A 19285-nucleotide genomic window follows, 5' to 3' on the forward strand; every position below is an offset into this window, starting at 1 on the left:
GTCACATTTTAGGTCTCTAGGAATATAAAGTCAATTCAGAGACAATGTAGAGTAACCTCCCAAAGACCTGGGTATTTCCTCTTCCTCAGTGTGCAGTCACTCCTGTAAATAGCCATAGGTCCTAGGCAAAGAGTTAAGATATATGCCACCTGATTGTGGAGAAGTTCTCTGAGGTGTGACAGACTGGGGCTGGGAAGGAGGAAGCTGATGAGACTCCCTGGGAAGCTACACCCTGGAGTGCTACTTACACTTGCTAGAGAACCATCCTTTGTGGTGCCGAGGAGACTTGTTGGAGGCTGAGGATCACTGGGTGTCTCACATGCCACTGGAACAAATGTATAATGACATGTGTCCACCCGTATAGCATCAGACAAAGTAGTTTCACTGCCCTCTGTGCTCTGCCTTTTCATTGTCCCCACTAACCCCTGGCAACCATTGATCTTTTTCCTGTCTCCATAGTTTTGACTTTTCCAGAATGTCATATAGTGGGAATCATATCATATGTAGCTTTTTCAAATTGGCTTCTTTCACTTAGTAGAATGCATTTAAGTTTCCTTCATGTCTTTTCATGTCTTGATAGCTCATTTCTTTTTAGCATTGAATAATATTCCACTGTCTGGATGTATCACAGTTTGTTTATCCATCTGACCACTGAAGGATATCTTGGTTGCTTCTCAGTTTTGACAATTATGAGTAAAGCTGCTATAAACATTCATGGGCAGGTTTTGTGTGGACATAGGTTTTCAACTCTTTTGGGTAAATACCAAGGAGCATGATTGCTGGATCTTATAGTTAAGACTATGTAAGAAATTAACAAACTGTCTTCCAAAGTGACTGTAACCAATGTAGTTTTTAGTTTATGGATGAGGAAAAGGGTTCATGGAAGTTAATCAACTAGTCCAAGATTGGAAGGTACCTGGGGATTTCCACTCCATGTCGTTCTGCATTGCTTCTTACCCAGTGCTCAACATATGCAGGCGCATGGAGGCAAAGTCTGAAGGATGTGCCCTAAGGATATTGGATGGGTAAAACCTGGGCGCCACGTTTGTTGGTCACAGCGATGTGAATTCTCACCCTTCTCCCGCAAACCTGCTCTGCCCATAGCTTTCCTCGCCTCAGTTGAGGGCAACTCTATCCTTCCAGTTCCTCAGGCTAAAGACCTTGGAGTCAGCCTTAACTTCTTTTCTTCTCTCATACTCTGTATCTATTCTTTCAAAAAATCCTGAGGACTCTACCTTCAAAATATATCCAGAATCTGAACACATCTAAATACTTTCATTTCTACCATCTTGGTTCCAGCAACTGTTAGTGCTGGTTTTAATGATCACCCTATCTTCCTGATTGACTGATGACAATTTTATATTATACATCTGATGTTTGGCAAATTTGTATGCAGATTAGCTTCTGGCTCCATACCTTTCAAACCTTGTTTCTTTTCTATTATCCACATACTTCCAAGACCAGGTGCTGTAGGAGACCCTCATATCAGGATACCACCTCTAGTGCAACTTCCTGCCACGATGTCAGGTGAATTGGTACAGTGGGTGGTAGTATTCCTAGAAGCCATTCCTGCACAAGGATGGCAGGAAATAGCCATGAACCACAGAAATATATCTACTAAACCCAAACTAAATGTATCTCCAACTCAACTTCTCCTTAGCTGGATCCTCAAAACGTTCCTTGTCCCTCCGGCATGAAGGGAAGTATGATGGAGGGGAAGTTGGAACACAAAGAAATGGAAATCAACCAATAGCAATTCAAATATCTTGCTTTTTAAATAATTTTTAAAAAATTTATTTATTTATTTGGCTGCACCGGGTCTTAGTTGTGGCACATGGGATCTTCGTTGCCGTGTGCAGGACCTTTAGTTGCAGCATGCGGGACCTAGTTCCCAGACCAGGGATCGAACCCGGGTCCCCTGCACTGGGAGCGTGGAGTCTTAATCACTGGACCACCAGGGAAGTCCCAAATATCTTGCTTTTTAAACTCTTACAAAACCATATGACCATTTTTCTTCAAGGCTTCGGAAGGGGCCTCTGCAAGTGAAGTGTCCCGAAGTGTACGTTTCAGTAGCTTCCTGGTAAGTCAACTTGTGGGATATTTTAAATTGCCACCTGCTCCCTTCCCGCAGAGCTTCTCCTCTCTCTTATCTGCTTTTCCTACTTCCATAGCACCACCGCTCCTTAGGTACTGTATAATTTACTTATTTATTATGTTTCCCGCTGCTAGATGTTCACTGTTTCTTGTGTCTAGAATAGGGCCAGGTGCATAGTAGATGCTCCAAAAAGATTTGTGAATAAATGAATGAAATAAATAATGCATAAATGAGTGAGTGAATAAACTAAATATAATCTAGGATCAGGATTACCATAATCCAGTATTTGGAAATTTTAAAATTTGAGTTCTATTCCAGACTCTGCCACTTTACCTTGACCATGTCATTTAACCTTTCTGGGCTTCTGTTTCCTCGTGCATAAAATTAATTGGCTATTTTTTCATTCAATTAACATCCGTTGCGACACAGCTATGATCAGAGGATACATCATTGTATTCTCTTGTTTCCTTGCTTTCAAATCCTGTTACTCTTGCAGAGCGCGTAACTCGGAGGCTTCAAAATTCCCGCCTCTTCCAGGCCCCGCCCACCCGCCAAGCCCATGTTTAGACTCCTCCCCTAGTCCGCACAGCCTACCCCAGGGCAGAAGCCCCGCCTTCCCTAGTCGCAGTCATCCAATAGGCTAGATACACGGCTAGGTGAATACCGAGGGAGCTTTAGGTGTCCTCCTGGCGCCTGACCAGAGTTTTGGGGAACTCGGTTGCTCTTGAGTAGTCACTTCCCCGAGCTGGCCGAGCCATATGCAGCATCACCAGCTTCCCGAGGTTCCCTCGCAAGGGTCAGACGAAGCTCCCGAGCCCGGTCGCCCGCCTCTCTGGGAGCCCTGGGTCTTCACTGGACGAGGCTCTCGGCCCGCGGAATTCTGGGAGTGGTAGTTTTCTTCCTCCTGGTTCCTTCCAGGTACCCTGGTGGCCAAGACTCGCAGGACTACGATTCCCAGACGCCCGAGCGAGTCTCAGGTCATGTGGCCGGCAAGGCCGTTGGGCGGGGGCCTGGCCGGTGCTCCGCAGCTGTCTGTGACACCCGGAGCCCGCGGGCCGCTTCGGCCCCCAGAGAGCCCGGCATGGTACGCGCGGGCGCCGTGGGGTCGCATCTCCCTGCGTCCGGCTTGGACATCTTTGGGGATCTGAGGAAGATGAACAAGCGCCAGGTAACGGAGTCCCGCGTGGGGGGCGCGTCCGGGAGCCGCGACCGGCTGAGACAGCGGGGAGTCGGAGCTCCCCGGATGGGGCTCCCGCAAGGACAGCGCCCCGCGACTGGGGCCGGTGGCGACCCGAGGCTCCCGCCCTGGGCTCTCGGAGGCCCTGGGTTCAAATCCGCGCAGACCCACGTGTGGGCACTTTCTTGCACTGACAAAAGCGCAATTAGGGGAGGGTGGCCCGGAAGGGGAAGAGAATAGGAACCCCGTCCTTTGGAGGTCGTGTGGTTGAGAAAGCGGGGAGAGATGACTCTACCGCGAGTGACAGCCTTCTGCACGTATTTGAAGGGCCATCCCGTGGAAAAGGGAACAGATTTCTCTGTGGGGTTCCTGAGGCCTGACGTCCTGAAGGAGGCTGCCCGCGGATGGAAGTGGCAGAAAGGCAGGCGAAAGGGGAGAACTTCCTAGCGATGGGAGCTGTCCAGTCATGCCTCCCGACGCGGTTTCTTCCCATCCCGGGGAGTGTTTTCCCGGCCGGGCGTCGGGACTAAATAAAACTCCTCGCGCGGGAGAGCTCACTGGTGGTGCTCCATCATTGTGGACTGAATCAGTATTCCAAAAGGGATTCCAGATGTCTTCTCTAACTTCATTCTTGGATTCCGTCGTCTGGCAGCACCTTGAATATCGGAGGCAGCTAGCGTGGGGTCTTTGGGCGGCTGGAGTTGATGTTTCATCCCTCTGGGAGAGGGCCTCGGAAGAAGACTTCCTTTTTGCCTCTCCTTAGCCCGCCCCCGTCCCCCCTCTCTCTCTCTTTTTTCCGAGTAGAATTTCAGACTAGTGCAGTAGCGTGGGGGAATTTGGTGACTTGAATCTCCTGAACCGTGTTGAGAACCTTCTAGGTGTGCATGTCAGTTGAGCTCCTGGGAATTTCTGTGATTAAGATGAGTTGTGGCAGAGATTCTCACTACCTGGAAAAACCAACAGCTAATGCCCTGAACATTGATGTGGTTTACAAGAAAATCCTCCAGGAAGCAGAGCTTTACTTAAAAAATCTCGACTTAATTGGGTAGGTTTTAAAAATGTCTCTGAAATTGGTACTGATTACCGACTGCAGACTATCAGTGAAGGCCTTCTGATGAATCTGTCAGTCGCTAAGCCAGTTTGCCTTTTGAAAGCTCTGTATATTCCCACTCTCAGTGATAAGGCCTGTTAGTAGCTGGTTGCATTGTCTGTGTTTTGCTAGTCTTCTAATTAAAATTCAGAAGCTCAAATCTGCTGCCTCCTTGTACTTTGTTTTTCTTTTTAAAGCTTTGTCCTTTTGCTTTTTTCTTTTTCCCTCCACAATAGCATCCTATGACACCTTGTCAGGCATGCTCGCTCCACCAGTCTTGGAAGAGGGACCTCCTGTTTCTGCTGCCCTTGCTTACAGTTAATTAAGGAAAGAGCCACATGCAAAAACAAGGATTCTTTGTTTCTGCAGTGAGGAAGAGAGGAAGAAAAACAGCCACTGGCATTTCTGCTGCTCTGTCAGCCACAATATCTGGTCTGAAACGTTTGTTTAAAACCCTTAGACATTGGCTATTTCATCTTTGCTTGACAAAGACTGTGAGCTTGCTTCTAAACTCTGCTGGGATGATTAAGTGCCAAGCATACAGAGTTGGTAGGCAAAGATGAACAATAAGAAAAGGCACCAGTGAAATGTGGGGTGTATATTTCCAATCAGCTTGTCAGTAGTTCCATCAAAATTACATTTTCTAGATTCCAGGATTTCAATCCTAGACTTAGATACTAAGTCCCTTAAAGATAGGGTGCTGGAAGGGTGATGTGTGGTTTTGCAGTTAGCTTGATTGTTAGGTTTCTATATAATTGGCTATCTCTTGAGCAAATGTCTTGCTCAGAGAAGTTTTTTTTTTTGAGGAATTGATTTTATTTCCTCTCAATGAATTTTTCAAGCATAGAAAATCATACTGGAAACTATATTCTTAGTACATGGTCTTTATTAGATAAGTGGCAATATTGTATAATTTGCTTTTATCAGGGTGGAGTCCGATGGTTTGAAAACGTGTATAGAGATGGCAATCTCTGTAGAAAACCATGCCTTGGGGGTTTCCTAATCAGAGCTGCAGCTCATAATGAAACAACAGTTCTTTATTAAATCCTTTAAGTCAAGCAGAGCAGGTGGCGAAGTTTTTGAACGTGAACTCCGGTGAACAACTTCTGCTTCAGGCTGATGTGACTAGCAAGGCTGATTTTACTTTAAGCAACAGTTTAACATATTATAGCCCAACACTTGAACAATGTCCGTTTAGCACTCCAGTTTCCTTTTTTGCTCTCCTGGGAATTTAATTTAGTTTGATAATTTGCTGTTGGCACTTAAGCCAAGGAGTTAAAAAAATGTTATGTAACTTTAATTTTGAATTACATTTATTATCCTATTTTCATTTATTACATCAAAATAAGTTATTTTAATGCACCTTTTGTCCCCACTTTTGTAACCTTCACGATTACCTCAATCAAATTACATACTTGCACACAGTTGTAATTTTAGCAAGAGACAGTTTTGAGCTTTGCTTTTCTTTCCTTCCTATCATATCAGAATGTTTTCATGTTTTGTCACACTCTTCAAAATGATTATTTTAACGGCCTCTATCTTGTCAAATTGCTCTTCTTAAATACTTCCCTACCCCCTCCCAGATTTTGAAATTAATCTATGCTCATCATAGGAATTTTAAAGAATAGAGAGTAGTTTAAAGTAGTTTAAATAAGACAGTCCAATCATTCATAATTCCACCATGCTAAGATAGACTCAGCATCTCGGGGGAGCTCCTTGTGTTTGCTTTATAAACTGTTTTACAGTTTGTGGAGATCCTACTGCAGCCTACATTTTTCACCTAATATATCTTGAGTGTTCGGTCCTGCCATTAAAGTTCTTTATTCATTGTTTCAAATAGTGCAGTAATTTGCCGTTATTTACTCAGTCATTTCTCTGTTGTTGCTCATTTATTTCCCTTTCCCTGTTATTAAAAATAAGTATCTTTGCGCCATAATTCCCTATCTGCCTTTATTTTAGACTGAATTCCTAGAAGTAGGGTTACTGGGCCAAGAGCAACCTCTTGATACTAATGCTTGACACTAAATTGCTTTCAGAATGGTTATACCAACTTGCGTCCCCACCACTTGCATACATGCTTGTCACGCTCTGAGTATTAGCATTAAAACACACACACACACACACACACACACACACACACACACACAGAAACAAACAAAAAACCTTTACATTTACTAGGCCGAAAAGGGGCAAGGGGGAGGCAGGATTTGGTTTAAACACTTTGTGTTTATTTGCCACTTGTGTTTCTTCTTTGGAATATTAATAGTTTTAAGCTTGTACTTCTTTTTTGTTGTTGAGATTTTAGTGTTTTTCTTACTACTAGTTTGTATGTGTCCACCGTGTATTTCTCACTATTTATTCAACAAACTGAATACTTACTTTTTCCCAGGCCTGTGTTGAACATTGGGGATACAGCTGTGAACAAGGCTGAAATGATCCTTGCCTTTGTGGAGCTTACAGTTTAGTGTGAAAGATGCATTAAATAATTATATGCATAATTATCAAGGTGATGGATGGTATAAAGAAATACAGGATGCAGTGAGAATATATAGCAGGAGGACCCAGGTTGGTCTATAGCAGAGGTTGGCAAACTCCAGCCCACTGCCCGTTTTTATAAATAAAGTTTTATTGGAATTCAGCCATGTTCATTCTTTTACGTATTGTCTGTAGCTGCCTTCCCACTACAATGGTAGAGTTGAGTCATTTCAACAGAGATGATAAGGCCCATAAACCTAAAATATGTATTACCTGGCCCTTTACAGAAAAAGTTTGCTAACTCCTGGTCTAATGGGTCAGGGAGGGCTTCCCTTGGGAACTGATGTTTAAAGTAGGACTTAAAGGTGAGTGAGTATTAGGTGTGCTAAGGAGCCTAAGGAGAGCCTTCTGGGCCACGACAGTAGCCGGTGAAGGTCCTGGAGTGGAAAGGAGCATGTGCTTTCTGAATCACTGACAGAGCCCAGCAGTGGAGCTGGAGTGCAGTGAGCTTTACTAGCGGACACTGGAGAGGAGAGGGCGTATATCAGACAGGGACTTAGAGACCATATTCATGCACAGAGTGTGGGATGCAATCAAAGAGCCTTATGCAGGGCATAGAGATGACCCGATGACCAGAGGTGCATTTGAAAACCAGTGCTGAGTGTAGCGTGGAGAACACGTCGGAAGATGCATGCGTGGACATCGGGAGCCTGGTTAGGAGGCTCTCGCAGTGTCCGGCGGGCTGTGCTGGTGACTTAGGAGCGTGGTGGCAGTGGGAATAGAAGGAACTGAACAAATGCCAGACATATTTAGAAGATAGAGAGGATTGAACGAATGGGTGGGGGGTGACTGCAGACAGCTGGGTGGATGGGAATGCCATGTATTGAGATGAGATCATGAGCACTGAAGCCTTTTTGGAGAAGATAAGTCCAGTTTTGACCGTGTTGGGTTGGAGCTGCCTTTACAGACATCCGAGTGAGACTGTCAGGGAGGCAGTTGGAAATCTCAGTATTGGGAGCGGTTAGCATGATGGTGCCGGTGCCGGCATTTGAAGGTCCAGTTAGAGGAGGAGGAACTGGCAGGAAGATTAGAAAGAAAGTGGTCAGAGGGTGGGCAGTGTGCCACCCGGGACGCCAGGGGCGGAGAGTTTGTAGAAGTGATCGTCTGTGTTGACCGCTGCCGAAAGGTCAGCAAGGTGAGGACTGACAGTTGTCCGTTGGATTTAGTGAGCATGTGACTGGGTGTGTAGGCTGAGGGGTGACTGTAGATGGTGAGGAAGGGGAGAAACCTGGGGTAGCAGCTCCTGAGGTTTGGCTGTGAAGAGAGAGTGAAGAAGCCTTATGGAGGATGTGAGGTGGAAGGAGGATTGAAGGTGGGAGAGACTGAAGCCCAGGGGAGGGAGAAGGTGTAGAACAGTGGTCCAGCCTCTGCATCAGGACCACCTGCGAGCCGTTTGAGAAACAGGGATGCCAGCACCCCTCCCCTCCCACTGGTTCCCTCGGTCTTGGATGGAGACCAGGTAGACCATGTTCCAAAGGCTCCCCAGGTGATTCTAACGTGCAGCCAAGGTTGAGAACCGATGGTAGAGAACAGCGGTTCTCAAACTGTGGTCCCCGGACCAGCAGCTTCAGGATCACCTGGGAACTTGTTTGAAGTGCAAATTCTCAGGCCCCACGTGGGGATGCTGGTGCACACTGAAGTTTGAGAACCGCTGCTGTAAAGGCTGGTCTACACTCTCAGAAGTCAGAACCGTGTAAAACCACCTGCCACGTGCCTCCTGGGCCTTCCTGAGTGTCTTCAGCCCCCATTTCTCCAGGCCTTGTGCATTTTAAAGACTATTTAAAACTATATTTAAGCTGTGCTTAAAACTGCATTTTAAACTGTATTCGATCCTCAAAAAGAGTCCATAACCCTGCATTCTGTCTCAGTTAAAATTATCATTGGATATTTGAGGAAAACAGTACTGTCCAGAGCCATGTGATCTGAGTCCTAGTTCCTAACTCACTTCCAAAGGATGTTCTGGAAAGCTGGCAGGTAGTTAAGACGGGATCTAACCTATCTAATCTCACTTGCTCTGAAACACCACTAAAACTATATATAGTAAAGGGACTTTAAAAAGTCATCAGTTACTCCAAGATAGACAGCCCAGAAAGGGAAACAAGAGCAATCAAATACTAGAAGCTGGAAAACAGAAGGGTGGCAACTGACAGCTGGAACCAGCAGTGGGGCGACGTGGAGGCGTAAGTCTCCACTGCTTATGCTGCAGGTGCCTCCAAGACCCAAGAGCCGGCAGTTCCAGGTGTCTCCAGAACGGGCGGGAGGGGTGAGGGGGAGGTGGGGCTAAACTGAATGAGATGGGCAGAAAAGCTGAGAAGCAGTTAGAGCCCAAGCTGTCCTCTCCGACTCTACTCAGAGGTTTCCCCTCGCGGGTAGAGGTCTGAAAGCTTCTTCTCCGGAGGGGTAGACAGACGGTCTTGTAGTAGGGCGGCTGCCAGGCCTCATGGGGGCTGCACGCTGCATGCCGAGGGTGGAGAGACGGAAGTGGGTGGTGGAGGCCCCTGGAGGGCGAGAGTCTGGCCGTGTAGGTGAACACACAGGCCAGAAGAGCAGGCTCACGTGCCCGGGTGGAGGGGCTACTTGAGCTCGAGACGTGGTGGGGGATTGAGTAGTTTCAGGGCCAGGTATGCCGCTGAGAGTGGACGGTTCAGGTGGAGGGAGAGGGTCACTGGAGGTGAGGAGGTCCAGGAATTGAGACACCAGAGTGTTGGGTGGGCCATCCACACTCTTCACATCACCCAGAGCACCTGCAGGAGGCGGGCTGAGGCAGGTACCACAGTCGGAGCCGTCCTGGAGCACAGTGAGGGCGGGCAGCCCTGTGGGCCCTAGCTCCGTGGTCTCGGGTGGAGCGAGGGCGGCTTAGGACTAGATGCGGACGCGGGTGGCCTTCCTGCCGTGTTCTTCACCACATATTGGGTGCTCATCATTTAAAACATTTAAGAAAACCCTAAACATCTAGGTGTTTACAGTTTCTGTTCCCTTTTGAATTGTAATTTCCGATGAAGAATAACCTCATGTAGGACAGAGTGCTGTGAGACTAGGATTCTGCGCCCTCATTTGGGACCCTTCTGGCCGTGGGGCTGCGGAGTGTTCTAGGTGAACCGTGGGCACGTCGGGGCTCTCAGGTTAGACCTACGGCCTCTGCGCTAGAGCGGGAGGCCGAGCCATAGAACCTGAGTGGTGGGGCCCCTCAGGGTTGAAGGTTCTGGGGGATTCTGGAGAGGTAGGAAGAGTTGTACCGAGGCCTTAACAAAGCAGGTCCCACAGACTACTCTGGTTTTTTATTTTTTTCCTTTTCTCTCATGGAAGGAGAGAAGATACATGGGCATTCCATGGTCAGAAGTTGAAATTCTGCCTAATTTTGTAGCTTGTGTGAACTAGTTTCATGTCCTAAAATAACAGCTTTTTTTTTTTTTTTTTTTTTTAAACAAGCACATCTCCAGCTTTGGGTTAGTGAATATTCTGTCACCGGTTCTTACTTTTGGTTTGGCCTTTTTCGTTCCAGCTCTATTACCAGGTCTTAAACTTTGCCATGATTGTATCTTCTGCGCTCATGATCTGGAAAGGCCTGATCGTCCTCACTGGCAGCGAGAGTCCCATCGTGGTGGTGCTGAGGTGGGTCCCGCCGGCCGTCCTGCTGCTGCCCAGGACCCAGGAGCAGCGTGGACAACCCAAACTCGGTGTTTTAATTGGATAAAGTTTTATAGTTTTCTTTATTGATACCTGTTTTGAGAAGGTTTCATTTTTTTTTTGGCTTTTGCTGAAAAATCTTTTTCAATAGACAGTTGAGGCCTTTCATCATGTTGATGCTGGTGGTCCAGTGCAGTGTGATTTACTTTCATGTTTTAATGTTTTAATCCATGTTAAATGACATTTTAATAAGATAGTAACAATGCATTATTTGTGTACGCGTTGATTTTTTTTTTTTAAATGAAATCTGCAGTTTTTTGTTTTTTTTTTTAATTAATTAATTTATTTATTTATGGCTGTGTTGGGTCTTCGCTTCTGTGCGAGGGCTTTCTCCAGTTGCGGCAAGCGGGGGCCACTCTTCATCACGGTGCGCGGGCCTCTCACTGTCGCGGCCCCTCCTGTTGCGAAGCACAGGCTCCAGATGCGCAGGATCAGTAACTGTGGCTCACGGGCCCAGCTGCTCCGCGGCACGTGGGATCCTCCCAGACCAGGGCTTGAACCCGCATCCCCCGCATTGGCAGGCAGACTCTCAACCACTGCGCCACCAGGGAAGCCCTACGCGTTGATTTTTAAACATAGCCAATTTAAAGCTCTTACTTGGTTCACTTTGTCCCGCGTGGGCAGGGAGTCTGTGCCCAGCATGGTGTCTGGTGTTTCCTCAAGTTTCTTCAGCAGCGCGTGGAGGCTGACTCCTCTCTTCTCAAGACTTTTACTCTTAGAAAGCACAGCGTGTTCATCTGAGAAAAGTTTATACTTTAACTTCCCAGAGCCATGAAGTCATCCAAGGGGAGAAACTTCACAATCAACTTGAAATGAAGTAGCATGTTTGTGAGCCATTAGGAGCTTGCAGATGCTCTGCTCATGGTGCCTTAGGTCGTTGAGTCTCCCTGCAGTGGGCGTAGAGCCCTGTTATTCCACAGGGGGGGCAGCGGGCTGTAGCAGTGGCGCAGCCAGGGTCACCGCTGGCCAGAGCAGGAGAACCAGCACGCAGGTTTCTTGGCTCCCAAGCCAGTGCCCTTTCCCTCCTCTGGGCCCCGCTGTCACGTGATGGGGCAACAGCTCTGGCCCGGGCTTCACCAGGCCGCCCTTCTGTGGCTGGCCAAGGGACCTGCTTCTAGAGATGCAGCATTTTCATAAACTTAGGAGCCTGAGGATGACATAGTTCACACACAGAGCTGAGGGGGCCTCTAATTCACTGGTGTTTACACTGTGCTCCAGGGGTGCCCGAGGGTCCAGGTGGATGGGTTAGGAGGGAAAAGGTGACCAAGCTCACGGACTATAGACGCCTTAGCCTTGCTTCGGTTGTGACAGCTCCACTTTTATGTACTTTATGTGACTATACTTTACCTGGTAAGATTTCATTTGAAGGAAGGATTTTAAGGCTTTTGAAAAAAGAAAAAATTAAACCCCTCAAATTCAGATGGGCCCTGTCACTCAACAAATATGGAAGCTGAGGTCCAACAAGGCCAAGTCGCCTGCATCTCAGTTACTTTCGGCAGAGCCAGAACTCCGTCCGAGGTGTTCCGGCCCTCCTTCAATCACACAGACACACTTGCGTGCAGAGATTATTGTGAAATTGCAGTACATGGGGACTTTTTTTTTTCTTAAAGCATCCTTTACAATTCTAAAGCAATTTGGTTTGTCAGCATAAACTGTTGACGTCACGAGGGATGTGTGACCTTGGGGAACACTGACCTTGGGAAAATCCCTGGCCCTTGAGGAAAGCAAGTGTAAGTTGTTATTAGTGAAACATTTCAAAGGACTGCCTTCCTAATGGGGCACGATAATGACTCCTGCTGCCAAACCACAGTGCACTTATCCTGCCTCTGAGACTTGTTCAGGGAGGTTTTTTTTAAAACTGCTGTCCTTGTTATCACAGACTGAGATGGTTTTCTAGAAACTTCTTCCCACTGCGTGTCTTCAGGAATTTTGTCAAAGGAATAAAGATGAAGCAGTAGATGAAGAAATTATCCTAAGCATTTTAGCCGTCATTGGCTTTTACTTCAAAGAGTCCACATTTTTCTTAGTTCTTTTTCTACCTAATACAAACTGCAGAGGGACCCGCTAGTGCCCTTCTCATACTGAAATCCAAGAAGAAATCGCTCCCTTTCTCACTATTATCACCTTGAGCAGTCAGAAAGAAATTGCTGTGGTTTGTTTTATAGCTCATAGACCTGCTTGACTGTTGATGAAAGTTGATATTCTAAGTGGTATGTTTGTTGTATTCTTTACGGGTTGAAATGTTCACCTGGTGTGAACATAATTCTGATGTGACTTTGTGTTTCTTTCCAGTGGCAGCATGGAGCCAGCCTTTCACAGGGGCGACCTTCTGTTCCTAACAAATTTCCGGGAAGACCCGATTAGAGCTGGTGAAATCGTTGTTTTTAAAGTCGAAGGCCGAGACATTCCAATAGTTCACAGAGTAATCAAAGTTCATGAAAAGTAAAGAGGCTTTACTTCTCTTTGGTTTTGTTTTGTAGACAAAACTGTGGACAGTTTGAATGGTTGATTAGAAAGTAGCAGAAACACTGGATTATGTTCCTAGTTTTGCCATTTAGTAATTGGGTGACTTTGGACCTGCTACTTAACTGAGTCTGTAAGATGGGAATAATACTTTACCCACAGTAACTCACAGGGTGATTATGTGAATGAAATGAACTGATGTTTACTAAAGCACTTGAAAAACTTGAATTGCTGCACAATGTACGCTGGAATGTATTCTTGCAGAATATTAGTTATTTGAAGGAGTCTCAAAGAAAATCAGATCTCATGGTAAGTGAGGATAATTTTCGTAAGAGAATTATCTTCTGAAATGCAGAAAGCTACCTGTTTCTCATGTCACTTTGGACAAACTGGCATTCTCAGCAGTTATATTACCCCTGGATGAATAAAAATTCCTTTCCCCATCTCTTCCCATGATTTGATCATTGCATATCCTGCATTAATTCTCCCCGCCACAAATGGCTTTGCCTTTTCCTTAAATGCCAGTGATGACTTATTAAAACACCTCTTGGGAACCAGAAACAATGACTTCTAGCTCAAACATATTAAGTTTCCATGAGAGAGTACAGTCACGTGATTAGCGAAAACATTACATACGTGGTTATTCATTTACCTTTATGCAGCTTAGTATAACATTTTACCTGCATGAGTTATGGGATTAAAGTTAGGTATATATATTTGTATTTTTTGAATAATGGAGCATTGCTCATCCTCTGTGTGTGTGTGTGTGTCTGTCTGTGTCTGTGTGTCTAACTATTTGTGCATTTCTGGTATGAGATTCTCATTCCATTCACTGCTTCCAGGTGTTCCCCAAAGATGTTTGATACTAAAAATATTCACTTCATTTTACTCTAAACATTAGAATGACCCTGTTTCAGTTTGTGTTAATACACTGGTACTGCACTAACATTACCTTGTTAGTAGTACTTGTTAACTTACTGATGAAGAAATATGCTCAGTCATGATGCGACAGAACTCTCACCTGATTTTAAAACAATTTCCAAAGATGGGAAATTGTGCATTCCCTGTAGAGCTGCACTAGCCAATGAGTTTGCCACCAGCAATATATGGTTACTGAGCACTTGAAATGTAACTAGTGTGAAATATACACAAGATTTCAAAGACTTAGTACCAAAAAGAGAATATCTCAATAATAATTTTAGATTGATTATATGTTGAAGGAATATTTTTGATATATTGAGTTAAATAAAATATATTATTAAAATAAAAAGAAAACAAAGATGAGAAGTTGTTCAAAGTTAAGGAAATAATGATGCTTTGCTGTAATTTGCATGAATTGTGAGAGATGGCCCGGGTTTTTCTACTCTTAATTTCTTTTATAACCATGGTTGCAAATCAGCTTACTCTTTCTGGCGTGGTTTCAAATCTTTGTGGGCTTTTAATATTTTATCAAATTATTTAGTGCATTTTCTCATTTGTCTTGTTGAAAAAAGACCCTCTTTATAGCTCTATAAGGCTATAATATTGTGTTTCTAGTATCAAGGCTGTGTAAGCACCAGTTTACAATGTTTAAAATGAATCCCCCCTGTCTCTTTAACACAGTGGTTTTATGCCGTTTGTAATTCCTGTTTGTTTGCAAACTGGATTGTAATCCACTTTGCTCAGTGGTGAAGGAAATAAGGCATTAACACATCCCACATTTGGTAAGGAAAAATAAGCTTGGGGAGAGCTAAGAGCACATTTGTGTTTGAATTACCTTGTGCTCAAATCTGTGTAATCTGGGACCAAGTTCATGTGTCGAGTGAAGAGGAATATAATCTGTGTTAACCAGTTGGTCCATGGGGATGAAGAATGGATGGAAACAGATGCTGGAGCTAATCATTGCCTTCCTGGTGCCCTTGTGCTTTGCATGCTTTTTGGTTATCAGGGTAACTTAAGTATTTTAGAATTTAAGTCTACAAAATTGTCATTAGATTTGTGCTTTGGTTGAATGGTTGTCTGCCAGCAAGCATCTTAGACCAAGAAAGATCAAGTTATCTTTGACTGCTTTTCTCATTGCCCATATGTGCCTGTAAAGTGTTGGCCAAGCTAATACTTTTCTAACGATGCTGTGCTGAAAATAATTTTTGAAAGGACATTGTTTTGCTTTCCAGAGATAATGGAGACATCAAATTTCTGACTAAAGGAGATAATAATGAAGTTGACGACAGAGGCTTGTACAAAGAAGGCCAGAACTGGCTCGAAAAGAAGGATGTGGTGGGGAGAGCCAGAGGGTGAGTGAGGATTAACTTCTAAGTTATGCAGAAGATTCAGAAACCAGAAAAATATTCAGCAACAAAGAAACCAAGGTTAATAGAATCATTCATTACAAAGATTATACGTCAGGAGAGTTGTCAGCAGTTTTACTTTGTACTGTGAAGACTAAACAAAATTCAGAACTTCCTAAGGACCTAAAATCTAAAGCTGAATGCAAGTACGCTATCTATATCATGGGTTTAATTCTATTTTTGAAATAAATCCTCACCTAGAGATTATTTATAGATTTAAAATAACAATTATAAGAAATCCTTTCAGAAATAACTACTGTGTAACACTGTGATGAATATTCTAGATATTCCTTGTACCTATATAGATGTGTGTATGCATATGTAATACATAATTTTACATAGAAGAGTTTTATTCTTTCACCCAGCAGAAAGTTGCAAATAGCTTTCTGTGTCAAATCTACACCTATATCTTTTTAAACGGCTGCATGGTGTTCCTCTGAGAATCATAGCTGATTTCACTCGTCCTCTTTTGGTCAACATTTAGATTATCTCCTGGTTTTTACTACTAAGAAAAGTTCTGTGATAAAATTTTTAATACCCATCTTTGCATAATTGTTCCAGCCATGAGTTCTGCTTCTGATTGACACAGCAGAGAGTCTGTCCTGTTATTAAATACCAAAAAAGGAGATTCTCCCCCTCTCTTGGTGACCCTTTTTATATTTAACCCTTGCTAGAAATGTCTCCTTTTATTGAAATCCCACCAGCTGTGTAAGGCTGGAGAACACCGGTGGCCATTTTCTAAGATACAGCTTTATTCATCAGCTCGTAGTTTAAGGCCTCTTTCTACCCCTTTTCTCCCTGTGCTCACCTTTTAACCATTTCTACTCTATTGCAATTCCACCTGAATATCTGCAGGGAGATGAGAGAGACCTGCAGCTGGTCAGTCCTGTATCTTTAGACACTCTGGTGAGAGGCTTTGTATAAGTGAGAGGTTGATGCTACTGATTTTTAAGCAGACTGGAGGGTACTAAGGGGGTGTTACCTTGTTTCCTATCAGTGACATGATTGAGACTTGGGTCAAACTGATTCCATATTAACATTAATTTTGTTAGCATAATCATTGGCTGGTTTATCCTGGCTTATTCTCTCTGGGATCATAATCATGTTTGGGTATAAATTACGGGATTCACATTTGTGTTCACTGCCCAACCGACTTCTTTGTTACATCTGAAAAGTGCTGTGCAATGAAAATGATGAGGATTCCTTCAGTTACAAACTGTTGGGTTGGCCAAAAAGTTTGTTCGGGTTTTCCAGTAAGATCTAAACCCGAACGAACTTTTTGGCCAAGGCAATAATTATTCATGTGCTTTCAAAGCTCTCTCTCACAGCAGTTTATATATAGGCTATCTGAATCTTACATCTCTACTAAGAAAAATTAAGAACTCGATTTGCCCTTTCTGTTGTACAAGTGGCTCAACTAATTATTTTCATTCTGTTAGGGTGAAATGCAGCAAGTGAAGACAAGTAGCATCTCTAGATCCTAATTTGCCTTCTTAAAAAGTTGTCCTGGCTGTTAGCGCTGATGCTTTTTACTAATAAAACCTTCTGAGGCAGGAGTGAATATTGTTTTTATGGCCCCAATCAGTGTTGTTCCCAAGGAAGACTTTTTCCTATGCTGATTTATAGTGTTTTCAAGTATTGCTATCATTATATTACAAACACTTTTTACACTTCTGGCTTTTTATCCCACAATTTAGGTTTTTACCATATGTTGGTATGGTCACCATAATAATGAACGACTATCCAAAATTCAAGGTAGGAATTTATGTGTACGTCTTTATTTTTTAAGAAAATATTGGCGCTTTTACACATGCAACTGTAAAGATGCAGTCTGTTAAGAATGTTTTGCTAGCTAATTCTTCTGCAGAGTATTTGTAGTTAATTACAAATTAATATACTCATTTAAATTATCAATTTTAAATTATTGAAATTAATTATTGAAAGTAAGTACTTCCACCTTTTATGTTTATACAGTGTGTTCTAAAATGGCACCTATATATTTTTTGCTTTTTATTATGGAAATCTTTAAACATATGAAAAAAGTTGTACAATAAGCCCAGTAATGCTCATCTCCCAACTTCAACAAAAATAGTATCCATATTTTTTTTTAATCACTTGAAACACAGTAGGAAACCTACACATGAATGAGTAGTACATTAGCAGTGTGTGTTGGGTGTGTGCTCCTTGGTCCATCAATATATTTGGGGGTTTTAACTGTTAATGTGTTATTAAGCAGCTCATTTGGAGAACAAAGCATGTGGAAGAGGTCATCTTTTGATCCTCTCCTCAGTCCAGTATTGACCAGACTTTATCTGAATACATTTATAGACCAAATTTATTTGTAGTCCTCACGGTAATTTTCCACTGTGTTTTCTTTGCAGTACGCTCTTTTGGCTGTAATGGGTGCATATGTGTTACTAAAACGTGAATCCTAAAATGAAAGGCAATTCCTGGGACCAGACAGAAATAAATTCTGTTGAAAAAGAGAAAAGCTAATATATTTGAAATGTTCCACTTTCTGTATAAAAGGAAACAATGTGGAGACGTTTTTGTCTTGTTTGAATAAATGATTCATCAGTGAAGATTGTTTTCTTTTGTGGATTCTGATTTGAATGTGCTCAGTCTCTCTGCTTCTCGTGGTAATCATTCTAAACCAAGCTTGAGGGTCTGCAGCACTTCAAGAATCAGGCAGGCCGTCTCTGGGCCTGGCCTGCCAGTGGGATAATGCATAGTCCAAACGTGATATAGTTGTAACACCTGAGTTTCAAAAATAAAATTCTGCTCATAGCATTTCCAGGGGAAACAGGCCCTTAAAAGAAAATGATTTCTTATTTATTGAAGTGTAGTCTGATAAATGAATAAAACCTAAAACCTTTTTAGAAGGAAAGGTGTAATCTGCTTTGTTCTTGTGGTCTGGTGTATCTTGAGATGGTTGGATAAATTATTTGAAAAGTGTCTGATAAATTATAACAACAGTGCATACTCCTTTGACAAACCGCACAAAGCACAGAAGGGTAGAAGGGCTGTGTCCTTTTTCCCCTCAGTCTCCCTCTCCATTTCCCAGGGATCTCCACTGTTACAGTTTAGTTTCGTTATCTTTGCACTATACGCAATCCTGAATATAAAATAGTCCCTCGTTAAACCATCTTTCAGACCCTTGTGTCCCAGCTGCTGCCTTAGGTGCTGGGGATACTGAGTCCCAGCCTGGATGGAGGTTCCAGTGTAGTAGAAGGAACAGGTGATAAACTGACGTGTGATTTCAGGAGGAACAGTTGCTGTGGGAAAGAAGCAGATAGCGGGTGCTTTTCACATGGGTCAGGGAAGACCTCTGAGGAGGGGACACTGAGCAGAGTTAAAAGAAACGAGAGGAAGGGACTTTCGTGGTGGTCCAGTGGTTAAGACTCTGTGCTTCCACTACAGGGGGCAAGAGGGGGGGCAAGGGTTCGGCAAGGGTTCAATCCCTGGTTGGGGAACTAAGGGCCAAAAAAAAAAAGAAAAAAATAGGAACACTCCCAGGGAACACTGGTGCTGCTGGTGCCTGGACCACACTGCAAAGTGTCAAGGGAATAAAAAGGAGGCCAGTGGTATTTTCAGATACTCTCTTCAGTTTTGCCAAAACGTTCTCTCTTCACCGAACAATACAATGTTGACATCCTTTTCAGTCAGAACTTAGAAATCTACCTCATTCTTTCAGGTTTGTTCAATTCTGATCTAACAATTTAGAATCCTGCCTGGTCACTTAACCACCCATGGGCCTTGAGCATAGCTTCCCTCAACCTCAGATGGAGGATGAGAACGGCTCTCACCTCCCTGCGTGTCCCCAGGAATTAGTAGATGATTCCTTAGCCCGATGCTGCCCATGTACGCAGTTTGCACTCAGTACATGTCACCCGTGGTTACGTGTGTTTTCC

General features: G+C 43.8%; 1 protein-coding gene across 1 annotated transcript; it reads left to right on the forward strand.

Moving 5' to 3' along the window:
* Positions 1–3083: 3083 nt before the first annotated feature.
* SEC11C (SEC11 homolog C, signal peptidase complex subunit) lies at positions 3084–18195 on the forward strand. Its single transcript, XM_059893728.1, has 6 exons — positions 3084–3263; positions 10400–10509; positions 12877–13026; positions 15201–15320; positions 17072–17129; positions 17756–18195. Exons 1-6 carry the CDS (start codon positions 3177–3179, stop codon positions 17807–17809), a joined length of 579 nt encoding a protein of 192 aa, XP_059749711.1. The 5' UTR covers positions 3084–3176; the 3' UTR covers positions 17810–18195.
* Positions 18196–19285: the final 1090 nt, after the last annotated feature.

The sequence above is a fragment of the Balaenoptera ricei genome, chromosome 14, assembly GCF_028023285.1.
Source record: "Balaenoptera ricei isolate mBalRic1 chromosome 14, mBalRic1.hap2, whole genome shotgun sequence".
Lineage (NCBI taxonomy): Eukaryota > Metazoa > Chordata > Mammalia > Artiodactyla > Balaenopteridae > Balaenoptera > Balaenoptera ricei.

What these genes read in the sequence shown, in the direction of transcription:
- SEC11C (XM_059893728.1), top strand. Translation starts at nt 3,177, where the DNA reads ATGGTACGCGCGGGCGCCGTGGGGTCGCATCTCCCTGCGTCCGGCTTG. An exon ending in GTAATCAAAGTTCATGAAAA is followed by an intron (nt 13,027 to 15,200) that starts GTAAAGAGGCTT and finishes TTTGCTTTCCAG; the next exon opens with AGATAATGGAGACATCAAAT. An exon ending in GTGGTGGGGAGAGCCAGAGG is followed by an intron (nt 15,321 to 17,071) that starts GTGAGTGAGGAT and finishes CCCACAATTTAG; the next exon opens with GTTTTTACCATATGTTGGTA.